This window comes from Rhagoletis pomonella, unplaced genomic scaffold (assembly GCF_013731165.1).
Source record: "Rhagoletis pomonella isolate Grant_MI unplaced genomic scaffold, Rhpom_1.0 Rhpom_scaffold_02310, whole genome shotgun sequence".
In the NCBI taxonomy this organism is placed as follows: domain Eukaryota; kingdom Metazoa; phylum Arthropoda; class Insecta; order Diptera; family Tephritidae; genus Rhagoletis; species Rhagoletis pomonella.
The window spans coordinates 4,799-31,171 of NW_023460864.1; the positions used below are offsets into that span (position 1 = coordinate 4,799).

At 41.5% G+C, this 26,373-nt stretch overlaps 1 protein-coding gene across 1 annotated transcript; it reads left to right on the forward strand.

The window, feature by feature from the left end:
• Positions 1-393: 393 nt before the first annotated feature.
• LOC118753287 (E3 ubiquitin-protein ligase TRIP12-like) lies at positions 394-26,368 on the forward strand (the record flags this gene model as incomplete). The annotated part of the gene is made up of 10 exons (XM_036488160.1): positions 394-1,444; positions 2,946-4,559; positions 13,226-14,542; positions 18,663-18,746; positions 19,269-22,346; positions 22,413-23,317; positions 23,448-24,608; positions 24,679-25,455; positions 25,963-26,151; positions 26,219-26,368. Coding segments are annotated over exons 1-10 (9,975 nt in total), but the record flags the coding sequence as incomplete, so codon positions are not given.
• Positions 26,369-26,373: the final 5 nt, after the last annotated feature.

Genomic DNA, 26,373 nt, shown 5'->3' on the forward strand with positions numbered 1-26,373 from the left:
GTATGTTGGGAAATTTACATGAGGCGATTTTTCACGCAACTTTCAGTTGAAGTAAAAGTCCCGTGTATTTTGTTATTGCTTTTAGGTACAACAGGATGTCAAAATGAAAGAAAATAGGAGACAATTTTCGCCATTTCGTTTTGTTGACATCTTGAAGTTACACCAGTTCATCTTGGATGACATTCTGCTATACTAGTGTAGGACAAAAATATCATATCAGCTGTTCAAGTACCACCACCTTCTTGCGTTTACGTGTTGCTTGCTTTTTAAATCAAAAGCATTTGCCATAAAGGGCTTTCATTTTTTATTTTGAGTGTTAAGGAAATTTGTATCATTAAATTAATTGTGTATAAAAAATCGATGCAGCTCAAACCAAAATTAGTTGAATTTACCATATTAATAAATTATTTTCTACGACTTCCAGATTCCTTGAAGCGGCCAAGCAAAACCGAGCAGAGAGAAAGTGACAATTGCTGTAGTCGGAAGCGAAGCTTTAAGAGTGCCGTAAGCTCACGGCAATTTCGGTCAGCAACCTATTTCCCTGTTGTGAATAAAATTGCACTCAGAAAAGGGAAAGCAAAAACGTTTAGCCACGACCATAAGCTCAAACACAACCGTCAGTTTATTTTAGTTTTATTTTTACTTTGATATCGTGTAACGGAATTAAATTGGCTATAACACGAAAGGACACAAGTGTTGCGAGGGCATGTTTAGTGTGATCGAAAGAGCGGTTAAGTGTCGTCTATGGCCGAATCCGTTAACAGTCAATCGCTCTCTGCAGTGACGGAGGGGCACGACGACAGCACCACAATAGCGAGTACGGCGCCAGCTACAACCACAACCACAACAGCCGCAGAAGCGGCTTCAACTAAAACGCGTCGCAGCAGACAATTAAAACAGAAGCAACAAACACAAAATTCTCCGCAGCATAAACAAATTAAGCTACATTCTTATAGCAATAAAAATAATAACCAGCAACAACAAACAAACGGCAGTGACGGAAGTTTCGCCAGTGGTAGCAAAAGTAGCTCTAATAAACCTCAACAGCTACAGCAACAGAAATCAGCACACACATCAGCACCAACGTCAAGCAAGTCGTCGGCTGTGGAAATCGTGAGTAGCAGTGGAAAAAAGCGTGCACATAGCAAAAATCGCTCCCCAGCAATTGGCAGTGGTAGTAGTCCCAACACTAGCATCAGCAGGAGTCACTCGAGCAAACGTGCATCGTCCCGTGGAGCTTTGAATAATAGTGGTACTACAACAGAGGCTGCTTCATTCAGTGTCCAGGTTGGAGTCGCACGCAGTGATCGAAAACGCCACCACGATCAGCATCAATTAAAGCGAACAACTTCAGCATTAGCATCTACTTCAGCTTCAGCCACAGTTACAGCTGCTGTCTCAACTACAACCACAACATTAACTTCACAAGAGAGGAAAAATAACGGTAAGCTAGTGGTCTACTAAGGTTTGACAATTGGTTTGGACAAAAAAAGTTACTGTGGAGGTGCAAAAGTGAAAGGCAATCGCAGCCGACGAATGTTTAGGGTTATAAACCCTAGTTGTTCCGTAAAATATAAACATATAGTAATTTTTTATTGGCATAACAAAAAATTAAAAAGTGGGTAAAAGCAACGATAATTACAAGGCACAGTGCATAGGCAACTGGCTGAGTCAGTGGGATCGTCGGTTCGAAGCCTACTGAAAGAAGTCTGATGAGGAAATTTGGTGATTTCCGAAATAGCTATCACTCCTACCATTTTTTCAATTATTGTTGCTTTTCCACAATAAGTTTTTCATTAAAAAACGGTCTCGAGCTCGATAAAAATTGTTGAATAAAAAAAAAATAATAATAATATTTCACACCCCAGTGTATAAATATACGAATGTACTTAATTACTGTACATAAGTATTGGTAGCACCCCCATTTCAAAGTGGTGCCACTTATGCTTAATTATTAATTTTTAAGAATTTTCAATTAAAATACAGTTCATTCTCTAAAGAACCCATATAAATCCAAGTTTGAAACTTTGTAAAAGACTACAAAAAAATGCAACAAATGTTCACCTAAATTTCAAACTTTTTTCTAAGTATTAAAATTTTTTTTGGGTACGCAGTCTTATAGCAAATTCAATTTTAGTCTAATAATGTGCAAGTTTCCAATGGTTAAAAATTACCGTTGATTTCTTAGATTTTTTTTTTTGTCGCATTTGCTTTCATATAACGAATAAACACAATTTATTTTTATATGGAAGTAATCCACAACACTTTCGGCGAAAAAAGTTAAAAAATCAACGGTGATTTTTAACCACTTTCAACCTTGCACAATGTTAGACTAAAATTGAATATACAAAACTGTATATTAAAAAAATTCTTGCACTTCTGAGAAAAAATTGAAATTTAGGTGAACATTTTTGCATTTTTTTGGTAGTCTTTTACAAAGTTCAAATCTTGGGTTTATACGGGTTTTGTTAGAGAATTAACTGAATTTTATTTGAAAATTCCTAAAAATAAATAAATAAACATGAGTGCGAAACAATATCACTTTGAAATGGGGGTGCTATTGTATTGGCCAATACTGTATGTATATTGATTGCATTTCTTAAAAATATTTAATGGCACATGCCACTCAGTTCTCATGTTTTCCTGTTTGTGCTATCTTCAATTATACCTCTTAAAGATATTTCATGTCATTCTCTGCAACTTCGTTGAGAAATGATTTAGAATACATTCATTATCGAATTATTAACGGATTTTCAATAACTTCATACTTAGCAGCGAATCGCCATTTCATATTTTAAAATAATTGTGAATGAATTTCACAGTTGTCAAACCCTTTAGACAATTTTAGAATTTTCATCATACCGTACATATTTTATACTGTTCTTGTTATTATTTTTTGCTTCGTTTCCGCAAATACTACGCATTGACTATGAATTATCCAATAGATTCAAGTTCGCCACTTAAGAAGCGCCGTTATCATTCTAACTTATCAGCGACCTCATCAACGTCAACGCCTACTCCAACAACAACAACTGCGCACTACAACAGTTTCACAACTTCGTCAGGTCTCGATTCGGGATCAACAGAAGCACCAGCTTCCACATCCACAGGTGCCAATCAGGGTGATTGTGTTGCACAGCGCACACGCTCCAAGACACTTACCACTGAAGACGCCCACAATCTTGGTCGCACTACATCCAATCAAAGCTACAGGCATTCATTACCATTTGCATCGGCACCCAAAAGACACGCACGTCGTAGGGGCAGCAGCTTAAACAAAGTCAAAACTGATAATATTAACTTCAACCAGACAGCGACAGCGTCAGCAGCAGCAGTAGAATCAACGTCGGCTGCAGCACCACGCACCAGTTTCAGCGCTAGTAGTAGCAGCGGTAGTAGCAGCAGCAGCAGCAGCGGCAACGGCAACACAAAAAGTAACTTACTTAATTATTTTCGCAAAACACGTAAAATCAGTCACAGTCGTACTGCAGCGCACAGCAAACGAGGATCAGCAACTCTCGACGCAGGTGACAACGCCGCCGATAATAGCAGCGATAACAACCAGCGTCAATATCAACAACAACAGCAGCAGGCAAAGCAAATTCGTAAGCTCAACACAACCGCCACCGCTGAGGGTAGGCAACACAAGGCAAATTCAAAACAGAATAAAAATCTTCAGAGTGGCGCAAACATAGCTACAACTTCATCGTCGTCTGGCACACGTAAAAGTGAATGTGGTAGTGGAGATAAGCGACAACAACAGCACCAGGCTCAACCGTCTCAACAGCACAACACTCGCCGCTTCCTATCAGTCGTAGGAGGTCGCATTAAATTTAACGCGAAATCGACAGCTGCATCAGCTGAGACAACAACAACAACAAATACAAAAGCAAATCCACATTCAAATTCAAATCATAGCGCAGCTTCAACTGCCACAGCCGTAGCAGTCAGCAGCTCAGGCAGTAGTGGACAGTCGGGAAGTCGCACCACTTCAGCAGCCACTGGTAGTGGTGCTTCAGCCAGAGTCGACAGATATTGCAAATATCGCAAGAGCTTACGCAATTATCATCAACTGATATCGTTTTCGAACGACGCAAATACTGCTATCGAAAGCAACAACACAAATACGAACGCAAGCGGCAGTTCGTCTACCGCCAATAACGCCTCCAACGCATCGAGCGCATCCAACGCTAATTCAGTTGACGAGAGTGTTTTAAACGGTGGTGGTGTAATAACTGTTGGTGCTATTAACGCCAGCGAGGAGGAAGAAGAAAACTCTGAAGATAACGTTGAGATCTACGACGACGACGGCGACGAAGAAGAAGACGGCGACGATAACGAGGCGGCTGATTTAGAGGACGATTCGATTGTAGCCGAAGGTGACGTCGTTATACGCGGCGACGGTGACGTTGGGGACGACGACGAAGAAGAAGAGGAGGACGTCGACGACGAAGACGACGATATCGACGAAGAGGAGGAAGAAGACGACGACGATATCGTTGAAGAAGAGGAAGAAGACGAAGAACTAGCTACAGAGGATTCTGAGGAAGCTGTTGAAGGTGAGTCTTTCATTCTAGTTTTTATTGTGACAAATGAAATAAAAAGTGTAATAAATGAAAAGGAAATGAAAATAGAAAAAAAAAAACGAAATGAAACAAAGAAAACGAAACAGAATGCGCAGCAAGCAAAATCTGCTAAGTATTTCATATACCATAAACGGCTTAAATAAATGCAGATTGGCAAAAGTTGTGCTTGTTTCTGTATTTTGCTAAATTGGCTGCTAAAGCACAATCAGTTATATAAAATTACATATGTATATCTACTTGGCACTTGCTGATTTATTTTTAACCTTAAATATAAATGTAGCTGTATTATTTGAGTTTACTTATGCCGCGAACATTTGTAGAACGAGAAAGTGCAAACTGGTTTATACATACCACATATATACAAACACAATTATTTATTTTTTACGGTTGCGGTGATGAAATGCAAGTTTTGGTTACCACATGCAATATGTATAAATGATTTGAAGAGCGTGCAGTTGGGTAAATTGTGAATATCCAAAGGTTTTAATTTAAGAGCAAAGTTGTGCTTCAGAAATACTGCATTCAAATTAGCTATAGGCATCGGAGAGTATTAAGTATTTTTATATTTTTTAGTTCTTATTTGTTGAGAGGTTAAGATTTTTAAACTTAAAAAAGGAATCCGTTCTAAACGGTTTAGGATTTTTACTTCAGTAATTACTACTCCGCAGATGCATTGAGTTTTATAATTTGTTAGCTCGGTTTCACGAAATTTGAAAATTAACTTAATTAAATTATCAATGTTTTTTTTTTAGAAAATAACCAGTCTTTTTTTGCAGAAAATAGCCGGTATTTTTTGGCGCAAATTAACCAGTGTTTTTTATGCCATTCATAAGGAGTAAAGTTAAAATTTAATCTAGGGGTTGAAAGATCAGAAAAGAACGGAGAAGTTCCGAAAAAATTGGAATAGCAAAACACAAGTAAGTATCTTGAAATGTTCCAAGTCTGGAAGAAATCTGGAAACGGGGAAAAGTCCCGAAAACACCTGAACGGTCCCGAAAGAATTTTGAAAACACTCGAAACGCCTCGAAAACTCACAAAGCATTTTTTTATTGTTATTGAATAAAAAATAAGCAACAAGTACTGATTAATTTCTTCTGGAAAAAAATATTAGACTCACTTTTACGCTTATGCTTTGTTTTTAACGTTGGACCACACGATTCGTACATTTTTACAAATTCGTAAACTTTTTTATTCGGCCATCATCTTATTTGGTACTATAATCGTTTTTCGGCTTTGGGTTGAGATCAAGAACTTCGCCAATTGACTCTCACCTTTACGAAGTTTCGGCAGTTGTGCATTCCGAGTGCAGGCAAGTTGTTCCGCACTTGGTTCGTCCATAGTGTTTCTGGGCGTCATTTTTTGACCACGCATGTGTGCCGACTCGTAGGATCTTTTCACCGGAGCCTCATATAACTATGCACGTCCATGTCGTTAAACTGCTCGTACAGTTCGACATTCCGTAGGGCCGTAGGTCTTGCTTAGAATAGTTCTTTCGAAATCGCCATGCCTTCTCATCTTTGTTCGGTTTCGTCCAAGTTTCTGCGAGACTTGTAGAGCGTAATTTTTCTTCGTAGAGAAAATGATCTGCTTTTCAATTGCCTATCGAGCCCAAAAAAGGTACCAACCTGTAGGCAAGAGTTGTTGTTGTTGCTAGGAGGGATTTTGTCTTTTCCTCATTCTACGCTAGACTAACCACATGTTGTGCTGATGTCCCTGCTTTGCAGTAAAATAAGCAAAACCTTGCAAGTTTAATGTACAAAGTTACTTTAAACTTAAAAATCATCAAAATAAATTGCATTACTTTCAAAAAATGCAGACCTTAATTTGATCAGCTGTAAAAATATTTCCAGCCTGAATTTTCAACTGCCACTAAAAACACTGGGCTATAAATTTCCAAAAGTTGGAGGTAATGGGAATCGGACCAAGGATTTGAAAAAAATTCTCATTTTTGTTGTTGGTATTTCCGACAGGGTTTGAAAAAAATTGGTTAGCATTTCTTTTTTATCTCATACATGAATTTATCGCATTATCACTATTTTGTGATTTATCGAATTTTATCGAGTACCAGGAAATTTATGGAGCTAACGAAATCGAGTTATAGATACATTTCGAGATATGCAAATTTTTGAGTTATCGAAGTTTATACAGTTCTGGAAATGCATAGTTATATAAACTTATCGAATTTCTAGAGATATCGAAATTTGTAGAGATATTGAAATTTGTAGAGTTATCGAAATTTGTAGCGTTATCGAATTTATTGAGTGTTTTTAAAGTTCATTGAGCAATCCATACGTATCGAATTGTTGAAATGTATCGACTTCCTGAAATGTATGGAGTTATCTAAATTCGTCAATGTTTTAAAATTTTTCGAGTTGTCGAGAATTATCTGAGATACATAGTGTCCAATGGTTCCCGTATCACCCTAATTGAAAATTGCGTTAAATTTCGGTCTGAATTTTTCCCATTCCTCCACAGGAAATTGAGCTTGTAGAGTTTCTCAAATCACTTGGTAATGGAATATGCCAATTTCTCGTGAAATCTTAAAAACGATGATACTTTAGTGTTGCTGAAATTAATTCTGATGATGTTCGGAAGCACAACAATTACACTACTGAATTTTTGAACGATTTATCTGTCTGCGGTTTGCCTCTACATAAACTGGTACGCAAAAAAATTAAATTACCTACACGCAACATATCGATTTTATCGTAAGCGACAAATTATCGACAAATTTTTTTTTTGCTGCAAATAGGTTACAAATAGTGGTTACAACGTTCTGCAAAATCAGAGACTTTGAAGACGAAAAAAAAGCAAAATGAATTTTATCGTTTGCTTTGTTTACACATTTGAGTTCCTACAATTTTATCGTAAGCGACACTGTGTACAGAACTTAATTGTAAATAGCAGTTCGAACGGTAGTTTTAACCAAAGTTCCATCGGCACTTGCTACAACTTGTTGCTTAAAACCCAGCTTCTTTCCCTCATCAATATTAAGTGCAATCTGCCATTATGCAATTGCAGCTGCAATCACTACGTGCAGCGTAGCTCGTCTAGCGGGGTCTTTTTTGAAACTCTTGCTTTGCCAAATAAGATTTAAAAGCATATCAGATAGATGAAAAACAGACACCTAACGGGGTTTGTATTCCTATTGTAGGCATTGGTCTAGAAAAAATTGCAACTGAATTCGAATTTCCATCTTAACACCAGCGTACACGGCCATATAGATTCACATTTTCGAGATTATTTAATTTTGCCGTTTATCTCCTTTCAAATTGCTTATAAGATTTTGATTTTATCCTTTTACTTATCATAACTTTTGCACTTCAGCCTTTATTTTATAAAATTTCAGCTTTTGATTTTAATCTCTGGATTAAAAGTTTACGTTTAGCAATTTTTTCGATTTCGAAACTTACCAAAAATCTCCTAAATATGAAGATTTTGGCCATGAACCTATTCAGTAGCTCGTTTCCGTAACTCTTCTCTACCGATTATTTCTCTACTGGTAGAGAATATATGTCATTCTCTACTACTCATTAGCAGTAGAGAACAGGGCGGCGAATTCATATCTCAATTCGCCTTGGTACAGAATTGTTACAGAAACGAGCTACTGGTCAAGGATTAAATCTTTTTTTCTCATTCTTTAAAAAAATGTCTAAAAATACCAAATAGTAGCGTCAATGTAATCATTTTAGATTGTTAGAGAATTGAATAAGCTTTATCGCTGCATCCACGAAGAAAACTTGTAGACAATCCAGTAGATGCACCAAACAGTTAATGTTGAAAATATTTTGAGCTTATTCTGCCGATTTGCAGTGTTTATATTTTATTGACTTAAAATTCAGTTTTCCAAACAATCCTTAAGGTACCCGCACACCTTCGTGTATAAATGTCCAGATTATACAACATAAAAACATCGCAAGCGGCAATTCTTTGGTAACTTTCCTCTCAGCATGTTCAGGAAAAATATCATAAACACTATTTTATCTTTAAAAAATAGGTATGCAAAAAATAAATAGTCCCATTAGAAAGCTATCATTCAATAATGTTGTTGTCCATTTATATACAAATAAATTTTTACACTGTTTAAGTGAGAATTAAAAAAACCTCCTGTAAAATTTACCTTTTGTCGCTTACCATAAAATCGCAATCAGGGGTCGATATGTAAACACAAAGAAGGCTGTGGTGAATGGTACTCTTTAGATTGTGAAAATTTAACTGGCATTTTAATTGGCTTGCGAATATTAATCCCTGGTATATAGTTTTCAATCATTCCCGCCTTTTGTATGACCTGTATTTTCTCATGAACAATTGTATGCTCCTGCCAGTACACTTCGTTCATTTGACAAGATTGTAGTTCTAAATTTCACATACTTCAGACCAAGGTCATTTGTTTGACGACCAAATGGTTTTTATAAAAAACATTGGTTATAGAGAATTTATCGCCCCGTTAAACTGTAATGCTTATAAAATATTAAAAAAAAAACGATATACAAATTTTTAGCCACGATTTAGTAATTTTGTGTCTTAAAACTTAATGGACGTGCCACGTTTGAAAACATCGCCAGGGCTCTAAAAAAAAAAGAAAAGAAAAACGGTAGAATTTCTATAGTAACTGGCCCCTCTAGTAAAAATAGCACCTCTAAGCTTTGTGCCAAACTCAGGAAAATTCAATAACTTGGCATACTAATTTGCAAATTTTTTCTGGGCTATAAAACTGCATGCATAATTATGGCCCTATTATATATGTATGGCGACTGATGGCCGATGGGCAACCATATACTAAAATTCGCATTAAGTATCGCAACTGGGTTCTGAAGGTCGGCTACTGAGTCTACTAGCGTAATTTTCTGTTTCTGTTACAAAATACGATACTGGTAGCTACGGCTACTAGACCAGCAACTAGACACCAGTCGCCACATATATAATAGGGCCATAAGTTTTTTGGCTAAGATTTATCTTTGAGTGCACAAGGATAAAATAGAGCTCTTTTCAGTGTCCCACCGGTCACATTTATTCAAATGATAGTTAAATAAAACTAATAAATCGTTTGGTAATTTTGTTAAAGCCATTTATACATCGGTTATCGTTCTATGTTAAAAATCTATTTCGCTGTTGTAAAAGTTCCGACGACATACTTAGTTATAACTCACAATTGATCACATTCTGGAGTAAAATGTCCCACCAGCCTCAATGGAACGGCTCATATATGATTTTTTATCAATGGGCAGTTTTAAAAACGAAGCTTACAATATATTACTACAATTTTACATGTAAGTATGTATAAATCTTAATATTTGAATTTTGAGATGCCCGGATATGTGTTGCCTGGTGGTTTAACCAAAACTTCAAATTTCTTTGTATATTTTACACCTTCGATCTGTAAATACATGAATTTATGATATACTAGGCACATCATGTGTAATTTTGTGTTGTATATTTTTGTATATATGTATGAAAGAAAATCATAGAGCTAATGAATCTGGAGAAGAAAATACAAAGAGTACAAAAAAAAAACAGTGCTGTCACCTTATTACAGGGCTGAGCGGCTGTATATAGATGATATGCCAGAAAAAGGCAGACAGTCTATTGTGTGATAACGTTAATTTTATATTATAATAAGTACTAACACACTTTTTAACACACAATTTAATTAACTAACCAATTCTTATATATCCGTACTACTCACTCACATTTTTTTAAACTGTGCTTTTGTCCATAACTTATCATGGCAGCTTTTAATCCACATTTTTGTCTAGAATAAGTGTGGGCGGGCCCACTGCTTGGTAAAGTTACCTTTTATGTTTCTTTTTTTATCATTTAAATCTTAATTTTCATACCTGTTAATATGTACGTAAGTATAAGGCGCTCTTAATTGAGCCTTTGCTTGTGTTGCAAGGCAGTTACACGCGAATGTAGATTACATTTTATAGCTCTATGCTGTTTTGAAATCAAGGAGCCAAATTATTAGCGAACGAAGGTGGCAGCTCTGGCAGATGACTACAACGATGGCGACGAACCAATCAAGCAAATTAAAAAAAGAACAATTTTTTAATAGGATTTTAAAAAGTGCAAGAGCAGCCGTATTTTCTTTTAAATTTTTAACTATAGCACCACAAGCCTCTCACCATACACACACTGGATTAGCCAAGACGAAATGTTTCAAAATTAATTTCAAGAGCCAAGGGACTATAATTATTATATGTACATAGTATGAAATATGAAATGTGTGATTCAAATTGCCAATGCATGCAAAGCTGTAGCTGTAGCGAACAGTAGAAGGCAGCAAAAGAAAAACTTATAAAAACAGAAGAAAGCAGAAAAGCAGTGGGTTATATTGTTGAAGAAGTGGCAAGATAAGACGCCACGGAATGAAGAGAAAAAAACTAAAAATAAATAAAACAAATACAAAATTCGTAAATAAAAAAATGCATAATTATAAAATAAAATTAAAAGCGAGCGTAAATTTTTGCACGTTGCTGTTGTTGCAGTTGTAGTTGAAGAGATTATTACTTGGTGTTGTCTTTTTTAAACTATAATTTGCTTACGTTTTATGTTTTTCTTTATACGTTAAATAAATTTAAAATTCAAATTATCAATGCTATTTTTTTTGTTTCAAAATACAAGTTTGAAGTTAAATAAAGGAATTTTAGTCTAAAAATATTTTTTAAGAAAAAATAAATTGCTATAAGTACTCGTAACATTCAATCATTCGGCGTCGTAAATTACTATTGTTGTTGTGGATGAGGATGAGGATGATGATGTTGTTGTTGTTGTCGTTGTCGTCTTCGTCGTCCCCTACATCGTCATTGTCGTCAGACTCTTGGTCTCCAGCGTTTTCATTATCGTCCTATACGCGTTCTTAGTAAGTGCAATAATTGGCACTTTCCAAGTTTGTAAGCAAATACAACAGCATCAACAACAACAAGGTTTAAAGTGAATGGTGAATGCAAAAACAGCATAAATCAAATAACAATAAAGCTACGTAAGCAAATAAAAACCTTTATTACAATCGAAGAACGAATTTAAACAGCGCGCAGCTTGAGAAGCTTAATAAGTTGGAGGGCGAGTGACAGAAGAGAGAGCGGCGTTGCAAAGTACGAAGTTGTACACGGATTAATTTACTGATTTAATGCATCTGCTGGGTTGCGACGCGAAACGAGCGTCAGTAACAACAACATCATCGTCGTCAAAGCAGCAGCAATTTATGAAGAGATCAACGAGATTGAGTTCATCATCATTGATACCTAACAGCTAGCTATCATCATCTAGCCAACCACCAGACAAGTCTGTCAATCAGTCAGTCAATCAGTCATTCACTAGTCACTAGCCACCATAGCCATCAACAACACCTTCATTCCTCCTTTTAACTCATTAGCAGCTTCACTTAAAACCAGAATAAAATAGTTACGTCAAACACGCTTCTCCATTCATTCAGGATATCAAATTAAAACTATTTATGAACGAATAACTCAAAAAACAAGAACAGATAAAAAATTTATTGCTTCAACAACTACTACAACAAGAATTTTCTTCTGTTTGCTTACACCTGGACTGGCGAAAAGGCAACCTAACAATCGCACTTGTGAAAAGAAGGATCATCAACAGCAAGAAGCAGCAAAAGAGCAAGAAGAATAAGCACAGACGTCGGCGCTTAGGACAACGTCGCATAAAATTCTACAACAGTAAAAATTGCAGGAATTATCGTAGCAGAGGCACAAGAAGCAACAGCAGCAGTAGCGGTAGCGGTAGAAGCGCAGGCAAAAAGCGGTTGAACGGCAGCAAAAGGATTGGTATTACAGAGTCCGCTTGCAAAAGCACAGCTACGACGACGGGCTACAACAGAGCCCCGAATCTGGGGGCACGACAGACGCGCAACAGTGGTGGCAGCACAGATTTTGTTGCTGGCGGCGGTTTAACTGGCACAGCGACAATTGCGGGTGGCGCTAGAGGTGGCGCGTCCGTTTCGGGTGTAGCGGCAGCTACAACAATTGGACAACGGCCGCAGCCTCAGCCACAGCCACAGCTACCGAGAGATCAGCATCAGCAACCATTGCCACACCACCCGTTGGTTTCCGCACACTTTACGCAGCCAGGTGGTGGCCAACAACAGGCAGCCGGCCAGGTTGTGCTGCCCCATCATCAGCCGCTGCAACAAACACATTATTTGCACGCTACAGCTGGCGGGCAACACTACCATTACAATCCGCAGGCGCACTATCAGGCGCAGCTGCAATCGCAACAGCACAATCTACAACAAAACCAACATCAACCTCATTTGCATACGCTTCCGCATGCGCATCCGCAATCCCATCAACACCAGCAACAACGTCATCATCAGCATCAGCAACACCAACAACAACAATCACAAACGCGCTTGCAACAATTGCAAGCGCAATCGCAACAACAACAGCACGCGCACGCGCAAGTGCAAACTCAACCACAACTGCAAGTGCAGGCACGCGGGCATGCCCACGCCCACGTGCATGCGCAACATCAACAACAACAACCCGTGCATTTTTATCACGCGCCATACCCCGCGACCAATAGCGCAGTAGCAGCAACAACAGCCGCCGCTGCCGCAGTCGCAGCCTCAACCACAGCCATATTAAATTTAAATCTTAATCACTATCAACCAACAGGACGCCTTGCTGGTACAGCACCCATTACCGGCGCACCGCTTATCTACCAGCAGCAGCATCAGCAGCACCCGCAGCAGCAGCAACAAGCACCGCCGCCGCCCGCGCCGCAGCCGCAGCATCAACAAATAGCGCAACAGCCACCGTTGCATATACAGCTAAGTGGACGTTATCATCACTCGAATCCGCATTTGCACCAGCAGCCTCCTCCACCTGTGCCAGCGCTACCGTTGCCCCTCACACACATACAAACCCAAGCACAGCCACTGCACCGAATTCCACATCCGCCGCCTACAGCATCAGCGGCGGCAGCAGCAGCAGCAGCAGCAGCAGTAGTAGCTTCTGCGCAACATCATCAAATACATCCGGCGACAATTGATATTGGACTAGGCACCGGCTTGGTTGTTGATCGTTCGTCGGCTGCTACACCCTCTTTTACGCCACACTTGAACGCACAAATCGCAGCGCAGCACAGTTACGGGCAAGGTCGCACAGTAGTCGCGGCAGCCGAAGTGGTAGGCTCCAGCTCAACGGCAGGCACATCGACGGCGGCGGCGACATCGTTACATTCTTCACATTCGCTCAGGCGCAGTTCACGAAGCAAAACGGGTTCTTGCGTCAGCTCGGCAGCGCAACACGGCAGTGGCAGCGGGAGTGGAAGCGGCGCCAGCGGAAGTGGTATTGGAAGTAGCAGCGCTCTGGGAAGAATACATCACAACGCTGCACTCGTATCGGCGCCAACGCTATTAGCAGCAACGAGTGGTGGTAGTGGCAGCGGCAACGTTGGCTGCGGCGGCAGTGCCACGCTAATGACAGCTGCCGCTGCCATGGAGAACCATCATCAATATCATATCCACCACTCGCACCACGCGCCCGCGCATGCTCACCTTCATCAGCATCAGCCGCACCATCATCAACCGCAACCGCAGCAACAGCATCATCACATGCTCCATCATTCGGTTGCTGCCGCACCAGGAGGTGCCGTGGTTGTTGCCATTGCTACATCACAAAATCAAAATCAAAGCAATACTGCAACGTTATTGCATCAGCAACAACAGGCGCATCATCGTGGCGCCACTATCGTGCAACCCGGTTTCCTCTATAATTACCGGGCAACTGCTGCCAATGCACATTTGAATGCTGCGATGTCTTCATCGTCGTCATCGTCGAGTCACCTCGTTGGTGCGTCGTCTGCGAGTACTGCCGCCATCGCCACCGCTAATGCCAACACTACCACCGCTGCTGCCAACACCGCTAGCGTCGCCACTGTCGCAACGAATAGTAGCCACATAAATATGAATGCGCATAATAAAGCGAGCGGTAAGTGTGTGCAGCATATGCGGGGTTGATGTTTTTGGTTTTCTCGTTAATTTTCGTTGTTTTTTTTTTCTTTCGCTGTCACCTCGCCACCAGTACCTGTGCAAGTATAGTTGTAGGTCAATCGTTTCCAAGCGCAAGACGTTGCTACTTTATTTTTTGGTTTATTTTTATGCTATAATGTTTAAACCTGTAAATAACGGTAGAGGGAAATAGAAAGGTGTTGGCTATTGAAGTATTTAAAGGAGAAGTGGGTGGGTATTAAGACGATTGTGGGCGCAGGATTAACACTCGAGGGTGCGCGATAGGAATAGCTATGCATTTAGGTGGATTGTTTTAAAATTATTTGATTTTGAGGTTAGGTGTGAAAAACATGAAGTTTTTCCGTGTTAGACAGCTGTTTGTTCGTAAGCTATTTCTAGGTACAATAGGTGCTTAGGCCGTAATGCATACCTCAGTAAACTATCTACCCCAGTGGCTTTTATTTGTAAATAAAAATTTTGTTCGTTTTATCATAGCGATCTTTGGCAAATGTGCAAGTTTGAGCAGTGAAACCCGATATAAATAATTTCAAAACACAATTGGGGTCATCACGCATTCAACGTGAATAAATCGTTCCCATTATTTTACAGGCAAACAAAAAACAAATTATGAAAGATTTGTTTTTGTTTTGCCTTATAATTTTTTCGAAGATTTAATAATAAAATGGGTTCAGCCATTACTTAGTTCTTCTAAACGCAATTTGCTACGGTTTCCTTAAATATATTAAAAAAATAATTTTTGAAAGTAATAATAAATTTTCAGAATTAAGCGAAAAAAATGCCATATTTTCACTGAGCATTAAATGAAAAAAAAGTTTAATCACAAAGTTGGGCATTGACGAATGTTCGTGTCATTGCGTTAACAAAAATAGTCATTAAGTTCGTTCGCAATTTCGGAGAATACTGCTGAAGTGATAGCCCTTGGCCAGATATAAATCTCGGTCGTTCCGGTTACGTAGACCCGGCTGCCGTGAAAACGAACTCAAGCCTTTTTTACTTGCTTGGTGTAAATAACAGCCTAAGCCATTTTGGTCGAATGTGATCTGACCCAAATTGGAAACGGCTTAGGGAAACCACGTTCCCCACCAGATCTTTCCATCACAGGAAAGCGGTCTTCCCTTTATCTACCACAGCCCGTCAAGTTGTTCCTCCATATTCTGAGGAGTTTAAATCTCCAATGCACAAAATTGCCGTTTTTTATTGTATCAGTAGCTGCAGAAACAGAACGACTGTTGCAACCTATTCCTCTATAGAAATAGAGCAATACCCCAATGAAGGCTCTCTTTAATTTTATGAGAGAAAATACAGAGAAAATCAAAACCAAGATTCCTATCTCCCATTTCCCAAAAGAACAAACGGATTTGTCTCGGTATCCGACAGATGCCATCCGCACGGATCTTATACGATTCGCATTGTCATAACAAGCGAGTGTGAAGGAGTACATTTGTGCAAATGGAATCTGTCGGACCGGAATAGGAATGCATCGGAGGGAGGGACGCCATTCGCATGAATCTAATTCTTCTCACTCGCTTGTTATGACAGTGCGAATCGGATTAGATGCTTGCGGATGGCATCCGTCAGAAACCATAATAGCGATGCATATTTTTAACCGACTTCAAAAAAGAGGGAGGGTATAAGTTCATCGGAATTTTTACCGCATAACTTTGGACCACGTGAAGCGTTTTCGTACACACATACTATATGCTAGCAATATCATTTTATGGAATTAAAATGCCCCAATGCTTTCCAAATTCGCCCGTATACTAAAATATGTCAGCTTCTCTATCTTACAAGCCCTAATTCTAGGTACTAAACCAGTCAATCGGACAGTTGACGTCTAAAAAATTCCATAACGGATATGCCGTTTTGATTGAAAAATAATACTGACTTGGCAGGGAATATTTTTTAAACAAAAACATGGATGCTCGACGATTCACAATAAAATTTAAACTGATGGTCCCTCCCGGTGTAGGTGTGGGTATTGTGGGAACCCGAATCCACACATATTATCCTTTAATTAAAGATGCAACAATATTTCAAGCTGACCTCTGGTTGCAATACCTGAGACCGCCCATCTCTTAGTAAACCGGCAGTATGCCATAACAAAGATCTCCACAATTTCGGACAGTCAAACTGTTCTCAAAGCTCTAGAAATATATTCATTCTCACCAGAATCTCTTCTAGAGGACCAGTGAGCGCTCATTGAACTAGCCCACCCAAAATAAAATCTCCCTAATCTGGGTGCGAAGTCATGAGGGCTATGACGGCAGTGAAAAAGGAAACTCTGAGCTAAAAAAAAGGGTCACACGCCCTGTTCGTTGCACCGAGCTCATTATTCGGATTCTTTAAAAATTACATACATCAAAAAGCATATCAACAAGTGGGCTAAATCCTGCACTGCTTAGCTAGACAATTCTTGGACCTAACCTTAAATAATTACATTTCCAATTAGCGTATCGCTGCTAATATCGCTGACGGTTTGTTTCCCATTCATCGTATAAAGATGGAAGAAATATCCTTTTGTTAAGAAAGAAATTTTCTACGTAATTGCAGTGGGAAGTACCTTCTACGCTGTGACTTATCACTTTCGCGTGATCGATTAGTAAACCAATGATTTTTTTTTATGAAATAGGAAAACAATGGCAGTTGTTTACGCGAAAGTGATTAAGCTTACGCATTTCCTCCTCTACAAAAGGTCATTTCCCATCTATATAGAAGGGCATTTCTTCCTCTACGAAAGTGCATTTCTTGCTGCTGGTATCCTTCTTGACAAAACGATATTTATTCCTATCCGAAGGGTATTTCTTCCATCTTCATCTCAATAATTTAAGTTATTTTCTGTCAAATTGAAGTAGCATATTTTGTTATTTTAATCAGCGAATTTTTCCGATCAACACGGCATATCATTTATCCGTTATATAATTGCTTCAGAGTACACTTGAAAATTGTGTCAAATTGACGGGTTATCCATATCTATCGTAATGTACAAAATTGTTTGGAAGCTCGTACAAATTTATTTATATAATTCCATTCTAGAAAGACTGAGTTTCTAAACAGATTTTTCTTGCTATGATGCAATATAAAAAGAGTTCGCTCTAAATTCGTAATCCTAGGCATACATTTTTACCCTCACTCATATTTTTTTTTTAAGTACTTGCCCGATAACTCCTTTAGTTTGTAGTGGGCGTCGTGCTGTAGTCAGTAATGGAAAGCTTTTTCATGGCAGGTTTGTCGTTGCTTACCGAAGAGCAAACGCTTTTAGAAAAAAACTGTTTCATAAATGTCGCTCAGATCAAGGATCGAACCTGGGTCCTATCGCTTGGAAGTTCGCACTTCTAACCAGTCAGCTATGGTGGCCACCTACCCTATAACTACCCAAAAATGTTTCCTTATGTGAAAGTTTTTGGTTGGTTATGATTCGTGAGTCTTTGCGGTAACGTGGATCTCAATCTCTTCAATTTCCCTTAATAAGCTTGAAATACTTTTACATGTTTAGATGTTTCACTAAGTACTTATTAGGTAACGCTTGTATTAATGAAATTGTATCCGCCTGATCCCTCGTAATTTTGCGTTTGAAACCCACATACATATGTATAGGCAACACTAAGGAGCAGATAGTTGCGTTTGCAAATTTTGAGATGCAGTTGTAGTCCTTTATAAAATGAGAAAGCATACATATATTTTTGCATAGGGGTATGCATTTACATATATTTTAATGTATGTATATACATTTATGTAGTTGCTGGCTTTAAAAACTGTAAATATGTCGTTATAAATAAGAAGTTAGTTAACGCGGTTAATTGAAAAATATGTAGTCTGGTTTTCTCGTGTATTTAGTCCTCCATCGGTAGTAGTGGGCGTGGGCGTGGGCAGAGTGTGGAAATGGGTGCTTTTAAAGTTATTTTAAGCACTGTGTTGTAAATTTATAAGCATGTTTTAATGATTTTAATAAGAACCTAGAAAAATTCTCTACTTTCATGGCGCATACTACTCGTACCACCCACTACCACATCCAACTACCACCACCACCACCACAACCACGACCACGACCACAACGCACGCATATATTTTGTACACAACAGCTTCTGCGGATGCGTTAAGTTATAGTTTAATGGCACAACAACCGCCGACTGGACCGCCGAATACAGGTGGACAATCGACCACAGGTAATTTGAAAGAAAAAGAAAACGAAAAACCAACAAATGACGAAAAGTGCTAACCGAATATAAGCAAATCCTCTCATCAACCGCTTCATCAACATGTTTTACTTCCTTTGTTTCCATTATCTATATTTATTTTGTAAATATATGTATATGTATGCACATATGTATATTTTTTAACTATTTTCTTAAGTTGGCTTCACTCTTAAAGTGTGCTATGCAGTTTTTTTTGTTTTATTGCTTTTATCCGTTTTCCTTATTTTATACGACAAAGCCCTATTCTGTTTCCCCACTTAACTGTTTCCTTCGACTGACCCAATTTACCTGCCTGCCCTGCTAAGCGGTGACAGCACTTCTGTATTTACTCTTTTAATTTTAATACATATTTTTTTCAAATCATTTGTACTTTACGCATACATATGTATGTATGCAGCTAAAAATATCTACATATATATATTGAAGTATAATCTTATTCTCATATTCAATCAATTCCATCATTTTATTTATTTTTTCTTCGTTGTATTGCAGCTAACCTCAGCGTCTCTACCGCCTTGGGCGCCGCCAACACAAATCTAGCAAATAACGCAAGTGCGGGAGCTGGTGCGGGTGCCGGTGTGGGCACCGCTTCTGCTGCCGCGACGGCCACAAATACTGGGGGAACAGGCGCCACCACTGCCGCCACTTCGCACGCCGACTCGGAGAGCGATGACAGCGAAGTGGGGCGTCTACAGGCGTTATTGGAGGCGCGTGGCCTACCGCCGCATCTCTTTGGAGCGTTGGGACCACGCATGACCCACATCTTACATCGCACCATTGGCAATAGCAGTTCGTCGAAGGCGCAACAGTTGTTGCAAGGCTTGCAATCGCACGATGAGAGTCAACAGCTGCAGGCCGCTATCGAGATGTGTCAAATGCTAGTGATGGGCAATGAGGACACGCTAGCCGGCTTTCCAATCAAGCAGGTGGTACCGGCGCTGATTACGCTGCTGCGTATGGAAAACAATTTCGATATTATGAACAATGCGTGTCGTGCTCTCGCCTACATGTTGGAGGCGCTCCCACGTTCCTCAGGTACCGTTGTCGAAGCAGTGCCGGTATTCCTTGAAAAATTGCAAGCCATTCAATGCATGGATGTTGCGGAGCAGAGTTTGACAGCACTCGAGATATTATCGCGTCGTCATAACAAAGCGATACTGCAAGCCAATGGCGTCTCGGCATGTCTGACCTTCCTAGATTTCTTCTCGATCAATGCACAGCGTGCAGCGCTAGCTATTACGGCGAACTGTTGTCTAAATCTGCACCCGGAGGAATTTCACTTTGTCGCGGAGAGTTTACCGCTTTTGGCTCGGTTGTTGTCGCAGCAAGACAAGAAGTGCGTTGAGAGCGTTTGCTCGGCGTTTTGTCGTTTGGTAGAGAGCTTCCAGCATGATCCTAAGCGGTTACAAGAGATCGCTAGCAAGGAGTTGCTTAAAAATTGCCAGCAATTGTTGGTTGTTACACCAACTATACTGAACACCGGCACGTTCACATCCGTCGTACGCATGTTGAGCCTGATGTGTGGCAACTGCCCTGATCTGGCCATTTCGCTTCTGAAGAACGACATTGCATCGACACTGCTTTACTTGCTTACTGGCAATGCAGAGCCCAACACATCGACCACGTCGCATGTCGAGCTCATAACACGCTCCCCATCTGAGCTGTACGAGATAACTTGTTTGATTGGCGAACTAATGCCGCGGCTGCCTACAGATGGTATTTTTACAGTGGACACACTGTTGGATCGCCCCACACTCAACACTCAGGACCAAGTGCAATGGCAGTGGCGTGATGATCGTGGCACTTGGCATAACTATTCGACCATTGATTCGCGTATGATTGAGGCGGCACATTTGAATTCGGATGACGAGTTCAGTTTGAGTACATTGGGTCGTACATACACCGTCGACTTTCATTCAATGCAGCAGATTAACGAAGACACTGGCACAACGCGTCCAGTGCAGCGCAAAATTAATCCAAATTATGTGCCACCGCCACCACCACCGACTGCAGCGGCTTCATCAGCTGGGCAGGATTTGTCGGCTTCTGCGGTGGCCACAGCAATTACAGCGTTAACCAGCACAGTAGCGAACACAGCGGCAAGCACATCAGCACAGTCCAGCACACCCAGCACGGCTCCAAATACGCCTGGCACCAGCAGCGCTCAACAGCGTCGACGCGCATCGGTGGATGCACGCATCGCTTGTCTCAAGGAGGAACGCGGTTTAGCTGCGGAGTTCATCAAGAACCTCTTCAACGTACTTTACGAAGTGTATAGCTCCTCTGCTGGCCCCAATGTACGCTACAAATGTTTGCGCGCGCTGTTGCGTATGGTTTACTATGCCACACCCGAACTTCTGCGAGATGTGCTAAAGAATCAGTTGGTCTCCAGTCACATAGCTGGCATGATGGGCAGCAACGATTTGCGCATAGTGGTTGGCGCACTGCAGATGGCCGAGATTTTGATGCAAAAGCTGCCAGACGTGTTCGGCACACACTTCCGACGCGAGGGTGTAATTTATCAGATCACGCAGCTCACCGATCCCAACAATCCTATTTGTGCCAATCCCTCACCCAAGCCGTTACCAGGCACTAGTGGGGGTTCCCAGAGTGCACCTCCATCTGCGTCCGGTCTGCAGGTGAACCCGTTTTTCATGGACAGCACGGTGTCAGCAGGCGGCTCAACAACAGCGGGCAACTCTACTCCCAATTCGTCGAAACCAGGTGCGAGCCAAGGCCATCACCACCAATACACAGTGAAAAGCTTTTCACATGCAATGAGCGCCTTAACTGCCAACGCATCGACTCCTGGCAATGGTCAAAAAGTCACCTTGGCAATGCCACCAAGCAGCAGTGGTCCTCTGCTAATGTCACAACTGCCTGCTGGTAGTGTGCAGCCACGTCAGCAATCCACTGGGTCGCTTGCGCTTACGATTAACTCCAGCACAGGTATCACACCACCTGTTGCTGTGATTGGCGGCGCTGGCACGGCGACCGAGTTGCATTACCATTACAGCAGCTCTGCTCCGCCGGCTGCTGGACCACCCACGCACACACATCTTGCACAGGCACCGAACTTCTTTGTTTACTCCACTAGCGCTGCTGCTCCGCCATTACCGCCCGGTGATCCCCGGCAATACGTGCACGGCCACTTCCACCATCCGCCACCGCACTTTCAGCCTCATGCTCCACCACCACCAGCCACACATCATGTCGAAATAATGCCGTCATCATCTGGTGCGGCCGTTAGCAGCAATCCACCAACTGTAATGGCACATCCGCCACCTCAGCAGCATCTGCCACAAGTGGTGTTCGCGCCGACACCAAGCGGGTGCGATCCACACTATCAGAGCAATAGCGGCAATAGTGGTGTAGCGGCCACAAGCACAGGCTCATCCACAGCTTCATCTTCGTCCGCTTCTGCGTTGCAACACAAGATGTCCGATATGTTGAAGCGCAAGGTCCCACCGAAACGGAAATCACAATCTAGCAGTCGCTCAAAGTCGCGCCAGGAAGAAGGAGGCGGCTCCTCCACATCTTCAATGCACGATTTGCTGAGTCGTGCTACAAGTAAGTAAACTTGAGTACGCAAATACGGATTTTGAAATTGCTTAATAGTATCTTGTTTCACAATAGGTCTTGGCAGCGGCACCGGTCGCAGCACACCCAGCGCCAGCAGTAGCAAATCACGCTTCAGCGGCGGCGGCGGGGCTACCAGCAGTGCCGGCACTAGCAGCAGTGGAAGTAGTTCGACGAAAACTTCATTCCTCGCCTCGCTGAACCCCGCACGTTGGGGACGCCAAGGATCTCACCATAGTTCATTTACCAAAGATGCGGCCAGTTCAAACCACACCGGCAGCGGCAGCAACAACAGTGGCAGCGCTGTTAGTGCAGCACATTCTGCCAGCCACAGCGCGGGCAGTGCCGCGAATAGCATTAGCAAGAGCATATCCAATGCGAACCTCATTGCAGCAGGCAATCGTGAGAAGGCACGCCAATGGGTGCGAGAGCAAGCCATTGCGTTTGTGAAACGTTACGCCGAACAAGAGAATGCGAAAGCAGAGGGTTGTGCCGTCGGTAACAGCGGCTCAGCTAGCGCCACAAGCGGCGGCACCAACGTGCTGCAACGGTTATCCACCATTATCTTCAAGCTAAATGGTAGCTTCCAAGATTGCTTAGATGCGCTGCTTGAATTGAAAACTATTTTACTAGAAAGTGATATTTCACCATTTGAAGTGAATCACTCAGGTCTTATCAAGGCAATGCTGAATTTCATGACTTGCGAAGATGGCATCGTGGAACGAGATGCGCGCTTGCGGGCATTTATGCACGTATTCGCTGGCTTGCCGTTGGAGCCATTAAAGAAGGTGGGACAAATGCCGAACATTGATGCTGTAGCATTCAATGCATTCGTTGCGAAACTAAATGGTTGCGTCACTCAGCTGGAACAGTTCCCAGTGAAGGTGCACGACTTTCCCTCCGGCCCTGGCGGACGCTCCAACACAAGTGCGCTTAAATTCTTCAATACGCATCAACTGAAGGTGAGTTTCAATTGCTATGCTTCCCAAAAATGTTTATCGATGTGCGATAGAGGACAATTGTCGTCTCTCCTAAAGAATCTTACATTCATATTGTAAATAAGTGTAACATTTTTCTTTTTAATTTTCACAGTGTAACTTACAACGCCATCCTGACTGCACGAATCTCCGGCAATGGAAAGGTGGCACCGTCAAAATCGACCCTCTCGCCATGGTGCAGGCGATCGAGCGCTACCTGGTTGTGCGTGGCTATGGCGGTATACGCGGCGATTCAGATGATGATTCAGAGGAGGATATGGATGACAACGTGGCCGCTGTTGTGATGTCACAAAGTGGATTCAAGCACAAATTACAATTCATGATCGGTGATCACGTCTTGCCCTATAACATGACTGTCTATCAAGCAGTTAAGCAGTTTTCACCTCTGGTGAATGATCAGTCGGAAACTGATACAGACACCGAGACACCGCTGGGTAATGCTAGCGTTTGGGTGCAACAGCATACAATTTATTACCGCCCCATGGAGGAAGAGGCGAGTGTTAGTGCGACAACTAGTTCTACTGCAAGTCTAAATGTTGGCAAACACGGTGGTGGTGCATCCTCATCGGCTGCAGCTGGCACTTCTGGTTCGGGCCTGCATACACCCACATGTGGCACATCATCTTCTGCTACGTCCACGTCCTCAAAAAAAGGTAACAAATCATCGTCCAAGTTGTTGCGCAAGAAGACCGAATTGTGGCATGAGGGCATAGCGCCCAGTACGGTGTCTGCACTTAAAGCATTCCTTACCAACACACTGCCGCCCGATGTGGTGACAGTGCAGGATGCCTCGTTAGATGCGCTATGTATGCTACGTATAATAAATGCGCTCAATCGGCATTGGGAGCAGTTGTATGGCTGCGTGCATCGCCAGCACATTGTGCCTCAGTCAGAATTTGTGCATCCAAAGATCACAGCCAAGGCCAATCGACAGCTGCAAGATCCACTTGTAATCATGACCGGCAATTTACCGCAGTGGCTACCACAAATTGGTATGGCATGTGCGTTCCTCTTCCCCTTTGAAACGCGCCATTTGCTCTTCTATGCAACAAGCTTTGACCGTGACCGCGCCTTGCAACGACTGTTGGATACGACTCCTGATCTGAATGCAGCCGAATCGTCGGAGCGTGTGGCACCACGCTTGGATAGGCGGAAACGTGCCATTTCACGCGAGGATATACTAAAGCAAGCTGAGCACATTATTCAAGACGTTGGCCATTCGAAAGCATTGCTCGAAATACAATACGAGAACGAGGTAAGTGATAAAAAAAAACAATTAAGCCTTAATTACCCGTTCTCAAACATTTCTCAATTTTACTTAATAGGTTGGTACTGGACTTGGCCCAACATTAGAGTTTTATGCCTTGGTCTCAGCTGAGTTACAGCGTTGTGACCTGGGCCTCTGGAATGGTAGTGATAGTTATAAGCAGAACTCCTCCACTATAGCGGATGTAGTGAAATCGAGCACCAGCGTACAGATCGATGAAGTGAGTGACGTGACGACAGCGCAACAAGAAGACATCGTTACTGTTACAGCGGTAACGAACACAACAGTTGTGCAAGCAAATAACACAACAACAACAACTGCAAGTACAACCACCGTAACGCGTTCAAGTAGCAGAACTCATCGCACTGGCGATGGCCACCATGGCGGTGCCAGTAATAGCAGTGGTAGTGGCATGGGCATGTCTACACGTAGTCATCAACATCATCAGCAACAACAACAACAACATCAACAGGCGATGGATCAGGTTGGTGGCACATCGTCGTCAAATGAGAATGCCTTGAATATGATAATTGAGCAACAAATTGGCGGTGACGAATTGCAACTACATAATATAACGCAACAGCAGTTGCAACAACAACACCATAATCTTTCGCCATCCGATGGCGGCGATAGCACACCGCCTGAAATCGGCGAGAGTAACTCCTCTGCGGTCACTATAACGACAAACACATCTGTGACATATGTAAATTCACCACATGGACTCTTTCCTATGCCGCTGGGCAAATCATCAAAGTTGCCGCATGTTTCAAAATCTAAGGCGAAATTCAAATTCCTCGGAAAATTTATGGCTAAAGCTGTAATGGACAGTCGAATGGTAAGTGAATTGTTTGGCTGAAGTTCGCTAATTTATCTTGTACATATGTCTTCATTTTTTTGCAACAAAAAAAGTTGTATGACGTTGCCATCAATGATCTTTTTTCACAAATTTGATTTTTTAGAATTAACAAAAATTAACATTAATTAACATAGGAACTGCTTTCATGGTGGTTCCAAAGTTGGCTTCATTTTCGATGGACCATATTCAAAGCCCAATCAAATTTCAGTGTCTTGCGTTGATAGTCACAGCGTATTTTCTAATGGCTGCCAGAAAACATTCTGATGATGTGAACATGTTCAGTTTCACTAGTGTAAAGTATTACTCTAATACTCGTATCAAATAATTTTGTCCGAGTCCGCTTCGCATACCTACAAAAGAGACTTTATTTCATTATTTTTATTTTTTGTTTAATTTTTTTTCCATTCCCTTTTTGGTAAATTATTCAAATTTTTTGTACTGCTCTCGTTTTAGACTAGATATATTAATATTTTGTTATCTTTTCAGCTGGATCTACCTTTCTCAATACCATTTTATCGTTGGCTACTAAATGAAGAGCACTCAGTCGGTCTGGCCGATTTGGCGCGTGTTGCGCCCGAAGTACAAATCACATTGGTACGTTTGCAGGATGTGGTACATGAACGTGAGCTAGTATTAGCCGATTCCAATCTAGATGCAATGGAAAAGACTGAAAAGGTAAGCAAAGAGTTGCTTTATTTCACGAGCAAAAGCAAACTTATAAACTTCCTGCTTTCACATATAGATCGAATCACTGGACTTGGATGGCTGTCCCATAGCTGACTTGGGCTTAGACTTTGTTTTACCCGGCTATGCTAACATTGAGCTGTGTCGAGGTGGACGTGATACGCCAGTAACAATACACAATTTACATCAATATATCTCATTGGTGACATATTG